Raw genomic sequence first — 20,063 nt, 5'->3', positions numbered from 1 at the left:
GCGAGTGCTGGCATCTTTCTGCTTAAATTATCGACTTGCAGCTCTGACAGGTTTGGAGTATTTTTAAGGATGAGCACGTCAGCTCTGTTTTCTCGAAAAGAAAAAGATTGCCTGAGCATTTTTTTTTTTTTTGCAAAACTGAGCCAGTGGAAAACAGAAATAAAGTTTAACAGAGCAAAGTTAGAGACAAACCTTAACCTAGAGCACTTCATCTTTTCCTCCCATCCTCCTTGTGTTTTGTTTGTCCTTTCTTCTGACACCAAACAGTGGAGAAAACTTTCACCTTGTCCCTTTAGTATCCTGCTGCACGATGAAAAATAATCATCCGACCTAACGGTAGTTGACCTATGGTTAAGCCACGCCCCCTCCACTCACTCAGACAATCAGTGAACATTCAGTGACAGGTGCTACGGTAGGAGACGTTTCACAGGATGCTATTGATGATTTTTGGGGACAAAGAGATCACATATCATCTAGAAGTTACAAAATGTGCATTTCCCAATGTTGTCAAACCTGATAAACAGCATCTGGTTAGCATTAGCATCTTAAACAACAAGACAGAGGATCAGCATTGGTCAGGACAGACATATAAGCTCCTTTTTACCATCTTTACCAAGCATGTGTCTCTGTTAGTTTGGAGCTACAGATTTACACTGAATCATTCAGCACAACGTTTGACAACCTTTTTTATCTCGGCTATTACAGCTAGTTAGCTCCAGAAGCTTGCGGACCCAAATGGCACCCGTTTGGTAGAATGACCCATTAGTCTCCGAACTCCAGAAAAGAAGCTAGATTTGTTGCTAGTTGCTATTTTTTATAAGAGGTAGCTTGAGGGGTCTGAAAACTCTCTTAATGTGGCCTCAGCTCTATTTGAAATACCACTCTTTGATCTTTTTTTAAAATCAAACGATTCCTCGAGGCGGAGAAAATTACTCGAGTATTTTTTGTAATCGAGTACCTCGAATAATTCGAGGAATCGTTTCAGCTCTAGTAGACGTAAAAGAAGAGACTCTTCTCAGGTAATTACCGATATGTTAAGAAAATTACTAACATTGCCCAATACCGATATTGATACCGATACATCGTGCATCCCTAGAGAAAAGCACGGCCACCCAGGGTTTTCAATGTCGTCATGGTTACTCTGTGTCTTGTCTGTATCCACTTGTTGCTGGTTGCTGTGGGTGTCTCTCTTGAATGTGGTCTTACTTTTCAATCTGCCCTTGTTCAGGCTTTGTTGACTCCTCTGAAGAGTCTTTGCACAGGTCAGAGTTATAAAACATCTTTTCTTCCCGTCCTCTGTCCTTCCAGTTTAACTTCTTACCTTGTAACAGCTCAAACACAGTAACACACCAACAGAGGAGGCAGGGACAATGACAATGGCTCGCCCTCGACAGCATCTGCCCCCACGTCACCCCCCGCGGGATAAATGGGTGTCCTTGTGTTTCTCTTCTTTTTTTTTTTTTTCACGGCGGCTGTTTACAGCTCTCAGAAACGCCCTTTCTCCCCCGTCTCTGTCATCGTCACTCACTCTCTCCCCTCAGCGTCTGACTCATCGCCTCCCTTCCTCCCCGGGCCTCCCAGTGTGACACTGCTGGAGGTTTGAAGGCTGGTCATGTAGAAGAGTTAAATAAAACCCCACATCCTCTTTTTGGTTAAAGTCAAAGTAGTTTCACAAAATGACTTCTGCAGATTTTGTTGTAAATCCTCGGTTTCTCTACGAGGATGCTAATTAAGGCTCTGTCTCTAAAGATTTTCTCTTTTTTCAAGATTCAGGTCCTAAAATTCATCTATTTAGATCCTTTATTTCTAGATTTCTGCAGGATTTGTGGAGATGCATGAGATTTTGGCATCATCACCTGTGACTGTTTACATCTGGGTAGTAGAGATTTGTAGTATTATGAGATCAGGGAAACAGCTGAAGCTCGTATTTTGATAATCAGAACGTATAAACACTGAGACGCTGGGCGTCATTACAGGAAATTAAAGTGGACACCTCTTTCTTCATATGTGTGAGTGAAAACGCACGGCTAACTCTTCCGTTCGTTGACCTTCTCCATGATGATATCGTCTCCACACTCGGTGACCGTACGGCCTCGCTGTAATGAAATTCTGATGTAAATCTAAACATCAGTGGGCATGTTAATAAAGCTTGTGCTGTGGATGGACGTGGTTTCTTTGAATAAGGTTAATCAGGTCTGACCTCCTTAAAGGGACAATACCCGTGTCCTTTAATACCTTTCCCTCCCGTCGTCTGAAACCTTAATCTCACCTTTTCTTCTGAACAGAGCGCGCTCAGTGTTTTCTCTGCTGCTTCCTGTGTTTGTGGGGCAGGTTTATTCTGATTCAGTCCTGGCAGTGAATGGCCGGGTCTTGTAAGCTGAGAGAGAGGACAGCGCTCCTAATGAATTAATCATTGAGCTTATCTAAAGCCGCGGCTGTTTCTGTAACCAAAGGTAGCACAGACGCTCGCCTCGAGGGCACTGGCATTAGAAATGAACAGCTCCTGTTTAGCTTTATAAAAACTACTCGTGTGTGAAAATAACTCCTCATCCTCTGCTCGTCTTTCATCCCTACGCGCTGATTTCCTTCAAATTAGAGCAAATTTCAGAATCAACTTCTTTGCACTTTCCTGTTGCAACTATTTCAAATTCTTAAGAATTTACTTCAAAATTTGGCCAAACCAGGGTGTTTGAACTGTCACTTTGTTTCAGTTTGTTTGCCACAGTATGGTACACATTTTGTGGCATTTCTTTTGACTAAAACCGGGACAGGTCCCCAAAATACTGACCCGTACCTAGGGCTGAACAATTTTGGAAAATAATCTAATTGCGATTTTTTTGACCAGTAATGCGATTTAGCGTGCAATTTTTGGGGGGGTTATGTTTATCTTCTACATTATTCACTTAACACAAGCAATAAACTGTTCTATAGTATGACCAACAAAACAAAGAATAGTGTAACATACAATTTTTTCCTGTTTGCCAGGCCTACATGTCATGTTTACAAATAACATATACCTTTATTTAACTATTATGATCACGGTAGAATATTGACAGATTGTTTTAACTTTAGGCCTTATAGATCTGTAATCAAATTATCATTAATTACCTTCAACAAAATCAGAGAAAGGAACAAAGCACTGCAGAACAACAGGCCTGTTATGAACAAAAAAATAAAAAATAAATATGAATCCTCTCGTCTATGGATCTCACATAAAATACAGTGCAGAAATATAAGTAAGACCAAATTTCAAGCTCAACCACTGAAATACGTGAACACGTGGAATGCACTTTTTTCATAAAATGAAAAAGAAACACTGTGTGAACATAAATTTAAATATTAATTGTATAAAAATCTTACTGATCTCTCATCAGTAACAAACACAAACTAAAGTAAATGTACTTAAATTTTTTTGTTTTGTTTTGTTTTTGTAAATTGCAGTCTTTGTGATTTGAAAATTGCATTCTATTACATTGCGATGTCGGTTTAAATTCGATTAATTGTTCAGCCCGACCCGTACCGTCCCACTTTTTGGTACCCATCTGTTGGGGTGCCAGACTAAACCGATCTGACCCCAGAAGGTGGCGCTAGAAACACTGCAGTCCATTGATTGGTGGAAAGAATCGTGACTTCCTGTGCAACAGCGGTAATAAAGAACAACCTAAAACCCTGATATGTTTAAATTTCCAGTTGACTTCCTGCAGAAAACTTTCTCTTAGTTTGGAAAAATACCAATGTTGGGTTTTTCTTCTTTGATGGATTTATTTGGTGTGTCGTGTTGACGCGGCTATCAGCATCCAGCTTACACGCCACCTACCAAGAAGGACATGGTTGACTCTGGAAACAGAAACAGGATCAGGCTTTACTGATCCAACCCGTACCAAACTGTACCGATCCGTACCGTACCGCTTGGTAGAAACAGGGCTTCGAATTTCTTAAAAGAAACTTTTGACTTTGAAGGTTAAAGTTTTGTGTGCAAGTTTCCTAAAACTTCCTGAAAATCAACAAAAAATGTTTCCTGTTTAAGGGAAACTATTAAAATCAAATTATTATTAAAATTATGCAAAAAAAAAAAGAAGCCTTTGGTGGCGAGAGATTTCCTGGTTTGAAAAAGGTGGACTATCAAATCTTTGGTAGCAGAACTGCGCAACATTCAAGAGAGCAAAATTGTCAACCTGAAAATGGAGTTTTCATTTTTTTAACAACCTTTTTTTTATTCTGTTTTTTCCTTCAAGAAAACACTTTCATAGTTTGTCTGGTAACAGAAAACGACAATGTCAAGGTTCAGGAACTTTGAGTTCCAGTTGGTGGTTTCTGTGGTTCATTGTTGTCTGAGTTTCCAATTCCTGGGGAGTCCCGGGAAAGTCGTGCCAGGTATGGGATTAATTTCAGATCATGCTTTTCAACTTCGATACGACAAATTCAGTTTCTAGTGGCACAAATCCCAGCCAGTATACCGTATTTCCTGGACTGCTAAAATCTGCACCAGTCTAACTGGCAACACTCACAGCAGAGCAGGGACAGAGGGGAATGAGTGAGAGGTGTAGAGAGGAGAAATTGAAACTTAACTATGGGCACAGACAAGAGGTGCTGTTGGAGAAATGTTTAAACCTCCTAATATTCAAATACTTATCCAAACTCTATATGATTAGTTCTCTCTTGAAATACTGTAAACAAAACAAATCTTTCTAAATAAATGGGATTTAATGTCCAGCGTGACTTATAGTGCAGTAAATACGGTAATCGCACTATACCTCCAGACCAGTAGAGGGAGGTAATGAAGAAATGAAAGCCGATCAACAGACTTCCTGCTGTGGAAAAGCAGCTTTTGTCGTATCGATTTACGTCAGAGGAATTTAATCCAGTCAGTATTTTAAGGTAGCTGACACATTTCACCCTGACTTTGCTCAGTTGAACCTCCGTCTGTCAGACCACGAGGCCACAGCTGCAGGGTGTGTGTGTGTGTGTGTGTGTGTGTGTGTGTGTGTGTGATCTCAGATGACACAGCAGCTGGTGGTAGCTCCACAGAGACAGGGATTCTGGCTCTGAAAGTCCTCTTCGACACTCTCCAGCTGGCTGACGAACCCGACCTGTCCCCGAGGTGAGAAACAGACACCGAGGACCAGCCGTAGACTCCCGGGTTACAGCTTCAGACTGTGGATGATTACAGATAATTCAAACCGTACGCTACAACATCAAAACAATTACATCAGGTAATCAATAAAACCTGAAGTGTTTTCAGGGGAATAAACTTCAGAGTGAGTTAAAAGGTCTACAGAAGTCAGCATTAGCAGTCCCACACAGGTGAAAACAGCCTCTTTCTGACCTAAAATGAAAAATCAGCAAGGAAAATTGTCGGTTTAATCCTGTGTGGACTGGAAAGTGTTTTTATATCCAACTACAGATTCATGTAATTCTTGATTTCAGTCAACTTGTGCCACAAACTCTGCCAGGAATCTGTGTCCTGATTGATGATCAGCTGAGCCACACAGCTTCTGGTACAGGCCCTGTGATATCACGCATCAACTCTCTTCTAGCAGGCCTCCCCGCCACCCTAAACCTCTGCAGATTACCCAGAATGCATCAGATTCAAAGCTCTTCTTCTGGCTTACAAAACATTAACAAGAACAGCTCATGTCTACCTGGGGTCCCTCATCCAGGTCTATACTCCTTCTGCTCCTCTACGCTCTGCTTGTGAAAGACGCCTGGTGCTCCCAGCCCAGCGCGGCTCTAAATCTCTAGCCAGACTCTTCTCCTCTGTTGTTCCCAAATGGTGAATGAATTTCCTAACTCTATACGATCCACAGAGTCCCTTTCTATCTAAGAGATGTCTGAAGAGTTTTCAGCACTAATTACTGAATTTTGTTGAAGATTGAAGTATATTGTTGCAGCAATTAATTGTGGTTTGTTGGCCACATTATTCTACATTTTTAAAAAGAAAAAATTCAGAGTTTGCATCTTAAAGCTGGAGCTGTACTACAATAAAGTAGACCTGCATAGCTGAGACGACGGCCACGACAACTTTACTCTGCTGCTAAAAACGTGTGGTCCAACTTATGTCCTGGGTCTGAAAATTTGGCCAAGTGTTTTAATTGAATAGCTGTGTTTTAGCTTCTGTCTCTTTAAAGCTCCCATCTCCTGCTCCTTTCCTGCAGTTTAATCTGGATCACTGATGTCTTCATGAAATGGTAGTAACATGTTTTGGTCCAAAAAGCCAATAAATCAAGCACAGCAGCATTGTTTCCAGGCTCTCATAGCCCCTCTGTTCAGAACGCTCTGATTTAGTGGGCGTGGCCTTCATATGTAAATGAGCCACCACTGATACCGCCCTGCTCTTCCACGTCACTGAGAGCGGCGCCACGAGCTCCGAGTGCACAATGTTTAGAAAACAGAGAAGCTCCTTTACCGTAACATTACAGGCTAAAACTACAGGCTAACAGCAGCTAAAGTTAGCATCCTGAAGCTAACACAGGAAAAGCTCTTACATCTGCTCCACAGCACACAGCATTTAAAATACTCACATTTCCAGGGTCCCAGGTTTGTTGGAGGATGGTTGGTAATGCGCCTGGATTCAGGACCAGTCTATTGGCTAGCCCTCTGTTGGACTGTCCAAAGTTGGAAAAGCAGTCGGCCGTGAAGTGACTAGCACACACATGCTCAGTTTTACTGAGTGTAGCTGGAACATTTCCTGATAAATGAACTCTAGACACTTAGTCTGTCTTCTTCTGAGATGGGAAGCTTGAGCATGGAGCTATGTGGCTGTTTACAGCCAAAAACAGAGCAGTGATGGCTCTTCAACTTTGGCATTCTCTGAGGTGGGCGGGGAGGGGGTTCAGGGGTATCTTCTCCGGTGGACCAATCAGGTCAGACTTGCTTCTGATTGGTCAAAAAAATGAATCGCTGACATCAGCAAATCCCCAAAATCCAAACAGCTCGTTTTAGGTCAGGATTTTACATTAACAAGCTCTACTAAGAACAGGTTTGGTCATTAAATATCACATTTTGTGGGCTGGGAGGAAAGACAAAGACCCACAAATTTCACTAAAAGACTTAATTAAGTCATTTTTGCAGAATATGGGACCTTCAAGGCTCGCTGCCTACAGCTCGCTCTGATTGGTTCATTGGTGTGTCTGTTGTGCAGATTCGAAGCAGATTGGCAAATGGCATCTGGCTCTACGCTCTCTGTGCTTTTGCAGATTGTCGTCGACAGAATAAACCCTAAAAAAACAAAACTTCCTTTTTGTTGTCGGAAAAGTTAACTTTAGACTAACTCCTGTGGATTTTTTATCACAGTTGTTGCAGAGTGTTTGGTGTTTGTTGCTCCGAGCTGGATTTAAAATCGATATCACGCTCCGGCTCATGCAGAAAATCTGAGGTTATGTCTCTGATTTATTCTGCTACATGCTAGGAATAACAACACGCTGTCATTGGGGGAAAACAGGGCTCGTATGTTCGACACTGCAGCTCGTTTACACCTCTTTTCCTTATTAAAATCAATGTTTTTTTTCTCGGCAGACTTTAACGACCTCCTGTCTCTTTATCAATCTGTAATTTGAAATCTGCGACTCTCACGGTTAATTCGGCGGTCGTCTTGTATCAAGATAGCGTCTCGTTGTCTCCCTCTGGAGTTCCTCGGTTCTTCTGGAAAGCCTGACAGCAGAAAGAAAAGGAGCAGGAGGATGAAATGTGTAGCTGTGAGCGATGTGTCACTGTGGATTGCTTTGATAAAGACTCCAGGCTGGGAAACTTCTTGAATCCCGTCGGGCTCAAGTTTCATGAATTAAGTTAAGCAATAAAGTCTGTGCAGAAAGATTCAGACTAGTTGGAAAAGTTTCAGAGCCGTCTCCTCCTCTTCTCCCCGTGTCGTCATCCTCAGCTGATGGGAGCTGGTTGGCCGCCTGCCTCTCCAGCCCCGGGGTCTGACATGTCAGCGGCGCCCTCTGACCACTCTCTGTCTCTCTCTTTCTCTCGGGGTTATTAGTGTGCAGATCACTAGGGAGTCCGGTCCAGGCTGCTCTGGCTTCTCCTGGCTCATTAGCATGGTCTCTGGAGCCGTGCAAAGAAACAGACCCTGGCGCACACCTACACATCGGGCTCTTTGTGTTAAAGGTGGTTCGTTAGCTCTGAAGTTTGCTTCAGCGGAGATCGACCACAGACAAACAAAGACACATCAGTGAGCGGACGCTGGAGCCTACAGCTGGTGTTGTGGTTGGATAAATTGGTCCTAAAATAGCGATGATTTTTGTGAGGCGAATATGGAAAAGAAACGATGAAATCTCAAGCTTCCTTTGCAAATATTCAACTTCTTATAATCACGGTGACGAGTGAAACTTTTCAGGATCAGAAACACTTTTTTAATCCCCAGGATGAATAGTTGATTCCCAGCCTTGCTCGTCAGGGTTGTTGCATCAATCCTCAGAAGATTTCTCCAAACCCGCCTCGCAGCAGAAAAGTCTGATTAGTGCTGCACTGAGAGGATTCACAGCAGCTCGCTCTGAGTGTGTGTGTGTGTCAGTGTGTATATTACAGTGTCCATCATCACGCACGTGAGCGTCTTTCTAAGGTCACAGCCTCACACTCGACCCTGGAGGTTTGCCGGGCAGAGCCAGCGCTGCTCCATCTCCATCCTCAGTGACCTTTGACCTCCTGTGTGTGGCTGTGAGAGAAACTCAGAGCAGATCTCTCTCAGGAGGAGGATGATGATGATGATGGAAAGCTCTTAGTGCTCTGTGGTCTGATGGTGAATCCTCTCTGCAGAGAATTACAGCATTTTACGCTCGGTTGACCTGTTGGTTTGTGGTACATTCTGCTGTTCGTCACAGGGTTAAACCTTTATCCAGAAAGATGTTAACTTCAACTGCCTCATAGATATTAATCAGTTAAAGTCAGATGGTTAATGGTGGAAAATAGTTTCAGTTACACTTCCTTTGAAGGTTTATCATAAGGCGTTGATTTTCGAGCAGAGGACACTGTCCATGATTTCCAAAAAGAATTTCAAACTTATATCCATCAGATCACAGAACAGTTTGTCTACAGTTTCTGGGCCATGTGTATCTTTGAGGATGAGGTGACTTCCACTACAGAGTCACGCCTGTTTAAAGCAGTGTCATCTGAAGATGTGTCCATCCTGTAGAATTATACAATAAGGCATTTTATTCATATTCATTCATATTGATATTTTAAGAATTTGTCATTAAATACGATATATATCTAAATATTTTGTTAAAACCAGAATGGCAACACTCTATATTGTATGTATTATTATTATTATTATTATAATTATTATTATTATTTGTATTAGTAGTAGTAGTAGTAGTAGTAGTAGTAGTATTAGTAGTGTTATGGTGATTATAATGATTTTCATTATTATTTAAAACTTTTGATTAATTATTTTTTTATTTTCATTATTTTTATTAGTATTAGTATTATTTTTTAGTATTTATTGACTTATTTTTTATTTTTCACTATTTATTAATTTGTTTTTTTATTTTCATTACTATGATTATTTTTATAATTATTATGATTATTTTTATTATTATTATTATGATTATTTTTATTATTATTATTTACTTTTTATCATTTTTTATTTTTTAAAAAAATATTATTGTTATAATCAGTATTAGTATTATTATTTTTTACTATTTATTAATTTGTTTTTTAATTTTATAATTATGGTTATTATTATGGTTATTATTATTATTATTATTATTATTATTATTATTATTATTATTATTACTACTACTATTATTATTATTTTCATTATTCTATCTTAAAAAATAATTTATTTTTGTTGTTGTTGATTCTCATTACTTATCCATTTTGATGTTTGAATTCACTGGACCTAAAATTGTTTAAAAAGAAATCCTCAGGAAAAAGTCTAATTTTTTAAATTCATTTTTATAAAGTAGAATGCAAATTTAATCGTTAATTTCAAAAAAGAATGTACAAATTTAGCAAATAATACCCTAAAATACAATTATTTGCATTAAAAAAAGGACATTTCCAGGCGTTTCTTTGGAGCTATTTACAAAACCTTAAGGTGTCAAAAAGATTTTACAGGATTATTGACATGAATCGACTCATTGGTGCATAATCCAAACACATTAAGAGTCACAAATAAATCAAAACTCACTTTCACTCATGTAGTAACTCCTAAAACTTCCCCTTTCTCCTAGCAACCATTCCATTTTGTGATTGGCTGAGCTGACGCACTCTCGACCAATAGGAAAGGAGTGTCAGCCCGACAGCCCTTACTCTCTCAGTCTGTCACAGGGAAATGAACCTCTTCATATCTCTGAGTTTCCCTTTTGAACCCACTAATTTCACTTTTTCATTGTCCCTGTATGAAATCTTTTAAAAAATGTTTCTGGCAAAAAGAAGAAGTGATGCGTCGTTTTTATTAGACTTTTCATTTTCCTCAAACTAAGACACTACAACCTTTTCTGGGACATGAGAGTCAAACTAGAGGAAAAGGAACCGAAGCTCAAATCAGCAGATCAACGCATGAAGTCACATTTAACAGCTCCAGTTTAATCCACGCTGATCTGAAAGCAGGTCATGTGACTAATCTTCAGAGGTCTGAAACGCCATCGAGCACAGACTGCTGAGCAGAAAGAGGAATCGTGACCGTCTCTGGTTTCAGTTTGGAAACAAACTAAAGTCTGATGTTGTGACATTTATAGCTCACCAAGATCACAGTCTTCTGAAGTGATGAGACGGTGACATATTCGTCTTGTTTTGAAGCTGATTGGGCGACATTGTTCAAAGGTTAGTTTCAGGACAACGTGGCGGTCTGAAAAAGACGTTAAGAGTCTAAAACTTTCCTTTTTCTTCCTCCACAGGAGAGGTGAAGATGGTGGACCGGCTTGCCAACAGCGAGGCCAACTCCAAGCGCATCGGGGTGGTGGAGGGCTGCTTCGGAGCGGCGGGGCAGCCACTGGCCATCCCAGGCCGCGTCCTGATCGGCGAAGGCGTCCTCACCAAGCTCTGCCGCAAAAAGCCCAAAGCTCGCCAGTTCTTCCTCTTCAACGACATCCTGGTGTACGGGAACATTGTCATCCAGAAGAAGAAGTACAACAAGCAGCACATCATCCCCCTGGAGAGCGTCACCATCGACACGGTGCCTGACGAAGGCGACCTGCGCAACGGCTGGCTCATCAAGACACCCACCAAGTCGTTCGCCGTGTACGCCGCCACCGCCACTGAGAAGTCCGAGTGGATGAACCACATAGGGAAGTGTGTGAGGGACCTCCTGCAGAAAAGCGGGAAGGCCCCGACAGGAGAGCACGCCGCCGTCTGGGTGCCCGACTCGGAGGCGACGGTGTGCATGCGCTGCCAGAAGGTGAAGTTCACGCCCGTCAGCCGCCGCCATCACTGCAGGAAGTGCGGCTTCGTGGTGTGCGGGCCGTGCTCGGAGAAGAAGTACCTCCTGCCCAGCCAGTCGTCCAAACCCGTCAGAGTCTGCGAGTTCTGCTACGTGCAGCTGACGTCGGGGAGCCTCTCGCTGCGCTCCGACTCCATCAGCCGGCCGGGGTCCAAGTTCAACAGCAACCTGTCGGACGACGACGACGAAGACGACAGCAGTGACTGAGCCTCGGACGACTTCCCCGGACGCCGTCCACGTCATCGTCCAGGAGGGAAACTTCTCGAGGATTAAACCAAAACGTTTTACTTCTTCTTCTTCTTCCACCTGGGATTAATTCCTCCTGATGGTGAAACGTGGATTAAACCCGGCGACTCCAGGAAGTAGTCCGCCCCCTCCGTCAGTTTGTCACTACAGAACTAACGGTGCTGAAGAGCATCCTCTTCCTCATTCCTCCTTTGATTCAGCTTCGTCTTTCTCCACTTCCTGTCCGTGAACTTGACTCGATGATGTCGTCATCTCTGCAGGGAAAAGCACACCTTTATCTCCTCCGTCCCTCAGGTCCACCGCCTACAGGGGCTCGTTTTGTAACACAGGTTTGAGATTTTACCGCCACGTTTTGTAGATTCCCCCGCTGAATGTGGAGCTTTTTATAACGGACAAACTTGACGCTGAACCCAGAGCTTTTCTAGTCGATCTAACGGTGATAATTAGATAGATGCTTCTGACAAATCAGCTGGTCTCACCCTGAGTGAGCTCCAGGAACTAACTCTGCCTCTAACGTCACGTAGTGCCTTGTAGAGAAATCTTTTAATGAACCCAGTCTGCAAAAAAAAAAACCTGAGACTTCCTGAAACCTTAGCTGAAGACTTCAACAGACTTTCCTTTCCTGGAAACTTTAGGAGATGCGTCTCGAAAGCGAAGGCATCGTCTTTCTTCCACTACAGGAACTTTTTACAGCCTGGTTTTAGTTCCTCGCCTTCAGCAGCACAAACCTGAGATTTAATTTGCTTCTAGGATGAAATATCGATGAACCCTGAGACGTCCTGTCCTCGAATCGACCCTGACACCTTGACCTTTAAATCCCCTCAGACACAAACATCACCAATAAACATGAAACGATGATTACTCTTTAACAACTCGTGCTTGTGCTCTTTGCTTGACCTCGGCCCGCACAGGAGAGCTCAAACGTCCCAGAAGTTCAGATTTATTTATCTCCGATCTCAGCATTTCTGACATCTCCCAGCATCAATGAACTTTGCACAGTTTGTCCAGGATTAATCACCTGTTTCCAGTTTCCTGTCACGCCAAATCAGCAGCGTCCAGGTTTAACTTTGTGTCAGAATTAGCTCTGTCAGCGCTACGCTCACGCTAGGAGAGAAAGTTTCAGTTTTACCTGCAGAGCTAACGCAGATATGTAGAAATTTAATCACTAGATGTGGAATAATTACTCCAACCTCTGATTTTTTCCAACATTGAGAACATATTAGGAAAAAATGACTCCAGTGTTTCCCACAGAATGAAGCGTGGCGTGTTAAATTGATACTTTCCAACAGTCACCGCTAACTATTCCCTTCCTTTCCACTGAGATAAGAAGTTAGACATTCGTTGAATGATGGCATGAAGTTGTCGTCAATGTGTAAGTTTCTCCCAGAACTCAAATTGCTCTGATGCTTTTTCGTGTTATTTAAAATATTGAGATGTTATTAAGGATGTTTTTTGTCATTTAACGGCACAAAGCAAACCTTTCAGATGACCTAGTGTGGCATTGAACCTGAGGAGCTCATGAAAACAGCGTAAAATTTCATTTTAAGACCAAATAGCTGCATAAATTCTTAGATTTTTTTAAAATTATAAGACGATTATCATCTCTACTTTAAATTTGTAATCCTTCTTTTTTCTACTGTCAGACAACTTCATGTACAGAGCTTTGTTTTGAAACTTGTTAGACTGAAGACTGTAGTAGCAGCTATGTTGTCAAAATCCAAGATGGCCACCAGTTATTGTGCAATTTTCCAGAACTTCATAAAAAAAACGTCACAGAATCATCTAGAAAAATTTAAATGTGATAATCAGTCGGGATGTAACAATACACTTAATTCACGATACAATACGATTTCCGATGCTGGGTTAACGATCTGATTTTTTTTAACAGAATGAGCTCGCAGACAAAAAATATGACTTAAAAAGATTCTTTTAATTATTCCTGCAACTGCAAAACACAAACTATGCAATGAATTCAAAATTTAAAACACCAAACACATATATTTAAATGTATAAAAACTACAAAATGTATTTTCTTAAATCAAAACGAACTCCCTTTTTAATTCTTTGAGGGAGGGTAAACTCTGCAAAACTAAGAATGTTGTTTTCCTAAAAGTGAAATTATATTTTATCTTAAATAACAACAAAAAATAAGCTAAAAAAATACTTTTTCAAACAAATCGTATATATCAAAATAGTAAACTAAATAATACAAATAAAGAAAACCTGTTCATAGAAACAGTCTCAGGTTTGCATGTGTTCATATATGGAAGTGTATTTAGGACAAAAATCAAATGAAAATGCAACACAGGAATAATTTTTTTCAGTTTGTATTTTTTTTTTTATGTCTTTAATGATAGAGTAGAGGACAGTGGATAGTGTAGAAAAGGGGGCGAGAGTGAGATGCGATATGCGGGAAACAGACCACAGGCTGGACTTTAACCCGGGCCACCCGCTCAAGGGTGAACCTCATGGGGCACGACCTGAACCACTTGGCCTTCTGTGCCCCAAACATTTTCATTTCAAGACTACTGGCGCAATATTTGAGTCATAAATAAATAAAAATTAAATGTCAAATATTAAATTTTCATTTTCAAGACTGTGTCGTTATTCAAATTAAAATATAAAGGGTGTTCACACTTTAATTTTCAAGAAATGGTCCGCTGTGTCCTGGATATAATTCAAATGTTTTTTTATTTGATTTTCAGTTTTTATTTTGACTCAAATATTGCACCTTTATTCTTAAAAAAACATTTCTCTATTTCATTTTAATTTTGTCCTAAATATGCTTCCGTATTCCAAGTTTTTTTTTGGGAATTTTTAATTTTTTTTTTTTAGAAAAAGAGCCCTTTGCTGTTTAAATTAAAGACTGTAAAAAAATGGTGTCATCTTGCTCAGCTCGAAGTGAGGTCTCCACAAAAACTGCTCCCCCTGGTGGCTGGCTGCAGTATAGGTTAAAAAATCCATCTCCCCGGTCATTCCAGATGGGCTGTGGTCAAACTTTAAAAAATTAATCCACCTGGTAGAAATGTTTCTCACGTCTGATTGTTGTGGTGATTTGAAGATACCATTTGGCTGTCTTGTATTCAAGTCCTCTTTTTTCTGAAAAGTTTAGTTTTCATTAGTTATAAGAGGTTAAAAACGAGGTTTTACGTAAGGTTTAACGATGATTGACAGCTGATGTTCTTGTGTATTTTTTTTCGGGGATCGTAAAATATGTCAGGAGGTAGAGTCAGGAAGAGATTAGACTCTCGAAAGAAAAAAATGATTATTATTTTTTTCACCCAGCTCCACTCAGATTCTCCCAGAATCCCTCACAGTCTCTGCTGAGCAGACTCTGGTTTAAATGTATTTATCCTAAACCTAACCTGTGCAGAATGACATCAGCTTCAACCACGACTACACAAAGCTTCTGAAACCAGCGAACGGAGGCGGCGTCATCGTACGTATGTGTGGGAAACACTGGACTCTGTATTTGCTGACAGGTGTAAGGCGCTCGTTTAACTCTCTGGCTTCTTTCCCAGCCGCCTAAACCGGAATGAAACGTAGCTTAAAACGCGTGTTTGACATCTCTGCAAACCTTGACACAGAGGGTGTGACGGGTAAACAGGAGTCACACACACACAGACAAAGCTTCAAACGGCGACCTGCAGACCTGCTCGGCGACTCTTTGCACCGTGCACGTCAGGAATGAGGAAAGAGCTGAGGATGACGCTGTTTCTGGATGTTTGAGGCTTTGATTCAGAGCGAGTGGCTGCGTGTCGAGGTTCCTGTAGTGGAAAAGGCGTGAGGAGGAGCAGATGATCAGCTCGTTTGGAGTTTGGTGATGAAATCAAAACGTTTCCCTCAGTTAGAAAAATCTGACTCATGAACTCTTGGCTCCTGTGTTCCTCCTCTTGCATCACTTCCTGTTATCCCTCCTCCCTCTGCAGCCCTCACTTTGTAATTCCTGGAAAGACGCTGACAGGAAGTTGGAGCATCATCTTCCTGTTAGTGACTCTTCCCGCGCTGCTCTGAGGTCAGACGGCCACGCCAGGTCACGAAACAAACGCACCCCTCCTCCCGCCTCCTGGTGGATTTCTCTCTGGGCTTTTTCTCCCCTGCACAGATCATGTGACAGGTGTGTGACTGGGATCATGTGACCTGTTCCAGGAAGTGAAAAGGCTGCTGTGGATTATGAGTGTGTGTGTGTCGTCAGTTTCTGTTCCCGCTGACTCCCGTGGAGAGTTGAATCACACACAGAAACACCTGCTCCTGTTGTTTCTCTGTTTTCATCCGGATTCTGCTTCAAGTTTGACTTTTTGTTTGGTGGAAAGTTTCTCAAACTCCAAATCAAGCAGCAACTTTACAAACATCAACTCGTGGAAGTCTCCTGATCTCTGCTCGACTGTGACGTCTTCTGCAAACCTGCACGTGTCTCTAATCCTCTAATCATAAAATATCACTTTAAAGCCCAAAATTCAAAGCTTATAGACGTCACTTTTAGATCAAATCAAAATGTGACGCTCAGGAATCTAAAGTCTCCCTTTAAGACATAAGAAAACAAGTTTGTTTTGAGCAGATTTCGAATAATTTTAGAGCAACACAACTTTTAATTCCTCCTTTTTGATGGCTGAAACGCTAAAACCTCCTGTCTGAAAATTTTCTGAATTGCTGCTTTTTGCTTTTTTGACTTGCTCACATTCAGTCTGCAATTAATATCATAACATTGTCGAAAATCAGTGTACCAGGCGTTGAGTACCCTAAGCAAATAGCATTCTGCAAGAAAACAGCATTTTTTGTTTTAGTTTTCTCAAAAAAGTGAATTTTGCAGCTAGGAGGTTTTGCGTTTCAGCCATTGAATTTGTTAAATCTGACTCAGGATCATTTGACGCCTGATCTACACCACTCCATTCCCAGTCCGGCTTTTCTCCCGATAAGGCTCATCTGTGATTTTTGGCGAGCCGATTGGATTTAAATTGCAACTTTTTGATGTTTCAGATTTTTGCAATTTTAGTTTTTTTTCTGTTTTTTTTTTTTTTTACCCCAGACTCAATGAGAAAGTTGACTCGTGACGTCTCACAGACTCTGCCAGAAGCCATATTTTCAGATTTTTCTTTTTTTCAGAAGATCAACCAACTTCAAAACAAAGACTAAAATAAAGGATTTAAAATTGGGGAAAAAAACAACATTTTTTTAAGAAAAAAAAGTCTCAAATTTAAAATGGTTAAACCCACCCCCGCTCATATTTCCCAGTGGTCGATCTCTAAAACCTCCAACCTGTCGACTCCTGGTCTGATTCTGCTCACCGTGTTGGGTTTTGTTGTTGTAGTTTTTGTGGCTGAACTTCATACAATCTGGTGCTGCTCCACAAAAACTGCTCCCCCTGGTGGCTGGCTGCAGTATAGGTAAAAAAAAATCCATCTCCCCAGTCATTCCAGATGGGCTGTGGTCAAACTTTAAAAAGTGAATACACCTGGTAGAAATGTTTCTCACGTCTGATTGTTGTGGTGATTTGAAGATATCATTTGGCTGTCTTGTATCCAAGTCCTCTTTTTTCTGAAAAGTTTTGTTTGCATTAGTTATACGAGGTTAAAAACGAGGTTTAACGTCACATTTAACGATGATTGACAGCTGACGTTCTTGTGTATTTTATTCGAGGAATGTAAAATATGTCTGGAGGTAGAGTCAGGAAGTGATTAGACTCTGGAAAGAAAAAAAAAATTATTATATTTGTCACCCAGCTCCACTTAGATTCTCCCAGAATCCCTCACAGTCTCTACTGCACAGACTCTGGCTCCAAACTGCTTCAATGGTGGCGCCTGTGACTGAGGAATTTTTTACTTGTTACAAGAAGTTTTGTCTTATTTTAGTCTTTAAACAAACTGAAACAGGACGTTTTTCTGGACTGAAGAGTTGAATGTGGCTCATATTGAGGATAATAAGACATTTTTTACTGAAAATAAGACAAAAACACTTGATAAGATTTAGTTTTGTAGTGTCTAAACTCCTGAGTGAGCCAGAAACAGGGAAATCTCATCATGCACAAAATCTAATCAAGTCTTCAAACATCTCAAATTTCAATTTCAAACACACCTGGACGCTGCTGATTCGTCACTGCATCGACCCCGGCTTTTTTTGCTCCAAACTTCCTGAATACTTTTCTGTTTTTCCATCTCAAAACAGTCGAGCGCTTTCGTTTACGCCAAGGAGAGCTCCTCGGTTCAGTTTAAGCCGTCCCTCTTTTGTCTCTTTTTGTTTTGTTGCATCTTCCTTCAGCTCAACCCGAGGTACAGAACAGATGTTAAAATGAAAATCTCCCATGATGCACTTCTACACTCAAGCTAACAGGATGTAAAGCCTCAGTCCTTCTTGGAAACGTCTTGTTTCTCCTGCATTCAGCAGTTCGAACACACAATGCGGTGTGTTCTGACTCCGAGCATCATCGGGAGCAGAAAGGGATCTTCTGTCATGGATGTTGATTTTACAGATTAACGTGTGTGTGTGTGTGAGTGTGAGTGTGTGTGGCCAATTAGAGGAATTAAAATTAATGATCACTAACCAGCTGTCCTTTATACTCGCCGCGCTGTCAGAGGAAGAGGCGTACTGTGGACTGAGCGCGCTCACTGACTGCTGCAGGCCGAGTGATGATCCACACAGAGACTGTCGGACGTTTTCAAAGAGCAGTCTTCATCTTTAATCCTGTTGATTTTGTACATTTGTACAGACGTGTTTGGGTTTCCTGTTTTGTTGTTGTACAGCTCTGATCAGTTCTCAGATGACGATGTTTTCCCCCGTGCTCGGCTCTCCTCCTCCTCTTCCTCCTCCTGACGTCGTCACATCTCAGCAGCATCTGCAGCTTTTTCACCGCAGCTTTTCAGACCTGGTGCTGCGTCCGTGAACAAACAGTGTGTGAGGTGTGTGAGCCTCAGGAAAGGGATGATTGGCTCCCAGCAGACACCTGGATCCTCTTATCAGGGGATGAATCTGTGTGAGTGAAGCTGCAGATGCTGCGATCTGAGGAGAGGAGACGTCCTGAGCGACTGAAAGATGATTACATGGAGATTTGATTTGTTGTTTCTCTTTTTTTGTTGTCATTTTAATTCTTTTAAAGCTTCACAAAAAGGGCTTAATCAGTCAGAATGTAACCCAGCATATCATAGATTTTGACTAATTCTCAGAAACCTTAACGTGTACGTTCTCTCTGAATAATGAATTGTTTAAACCCTGACTGACGTGTGCTGCTGTTTTTATTTGTCTCTTTTATTCATTCTTACATTGTTGAACTCTGACTGACCTGGGACGCCCTCTACTGGTCTTTATGTGTATTTTTCCATCACTAAAAGTTTGATTTTTCTACTTTTGTTTAATTAAATTGACTTTTAACCAGCACCACGCCAGGAAATCATCCTGCAGGGTCTCTGGAGTGAAAACATGATCATCATATCATCATCGGAATAATCATTAATTGTATCTTTAAATATTAACTTCATTTTCATTAAGTTCAGCCGAGGGTGATTAATTCCTGTGGTGTAATTACAGCCACACAGTCAGTCCATGCTAACGAAGGTGACACTCAGAATGTAAAGTGTGAGAAAAAATAAATAAATGATGCAGCTTTTAATCAATCTAAAGAAAGATGAAATTATAAACTATAAATTAAAATATAAACTCAAACTCATCTTTAATTTTTAAGCACATTGTATTCATTCCAACAGTGCGTCAAAAAAAGACAATGAATATCAGCAGCAGGTGAGTGATGTACAATATGGAGATGAAAAATAAAATTGGTGCAGTAAAATAAATATTAATAAGATCTTTCATGTAAATGCATCAGCAAATCAAACAGAATTAAACAAGCAACCGTATAAACACAAGTTAACGATTTAGTTTACTATTTTAGATACCACAAATCCCTTTATTTGCCAAGTATCTTCCAAAGAATGAGAAAAATTTGATTTAAAAAAGTACTCTGCATAAATTAAATAAATAAATAAATAAATAAATAAAATAAAGTTTAAAAAAAAAATCTTGATTTTTTTAAAAACTTTATTTTATTTATTTATTTATTTATTTTTTAAAAAAGTGTTTATATATATATATATATATATATATATATATATATATATATATATATATATATATATATATATATATATATATATATGAACACTAGAGTAAAACAGCAATTAAAAAAAACAGCAACAGGCTGTGGTTGTGCATGACTAGCCTATCTAAAAATGGTTGTAAGGTGGATAAATTATATTATACAGTTAAAATATAAAGTGTATTTTACCTGGATTAATTAATATATGATTCTCCCACTTATGACCAAACTGAATATCTGGTATCATCAAGTTAACGCTTTCATTTAAAGCTTTAAAAATTAAGAGACAGAAATGAGAAGGTATGGCTGTGTAGCTCCCTGCGTTTCCTCCTGCTATTCATGCTCAGTCCA

General features: G+C 40.4%; 1 protein-coding gene across 1 annotated transcript in view; it reads left to right on the top strand.

The window, feature by feature from the left end:
- plekhf2 (pleckstrin homology domain containing, family F (with FYVE domain) member 2) overlaps positions 1 to 13,740 on the top strand; it is a 29,099-nt gene extending 15,359 nt beyond the window's left edge. Inside the window, exon 2 of the mRNA XM_074682620.1 lies at positions 10,842 to 13,740. Within this exon, the coding sequence (XP_074538721.1) occupies positions 10,853 to 11,590 (738 nt within the window). The 5' untranslated portion in view covers positions 10,842 to 10,852 and the 3' untranslated portion in view covers positions 11,591 to 13,740. The remainder of the gene's footprint in view (positions 1 to 10,841) is intronic.
- The last annotated feature ends 6,323 nt before the right edge of the window (positions 13,741 to 20,063 follow it).

The sequence above is a fragment of the Halichoeres trimaculatus genome, unplaced genomic scaffold (genome assembly GCF_033239565.1).
Source record: "Halichoeres trimaculatus isolate MK-OKI-2021-1 unplaced genomic scaffold, fHalTri1.1 fHalTri1_scaffold_12, whole genome shotgun sequence".
NCBI classification, from domain to species: domain Eukaryota; kingdom Metazoa; phylum Chordata; class Actinopteri; order Labriformes; family Labridae; genus Halichoeres; species Halichoeres trimaculatus.
The sequence above is the reverse complement of the archived record's forward strand: the minus strand, read 5'-3'. Positions and strand labels throughout refer to the sequence as shown.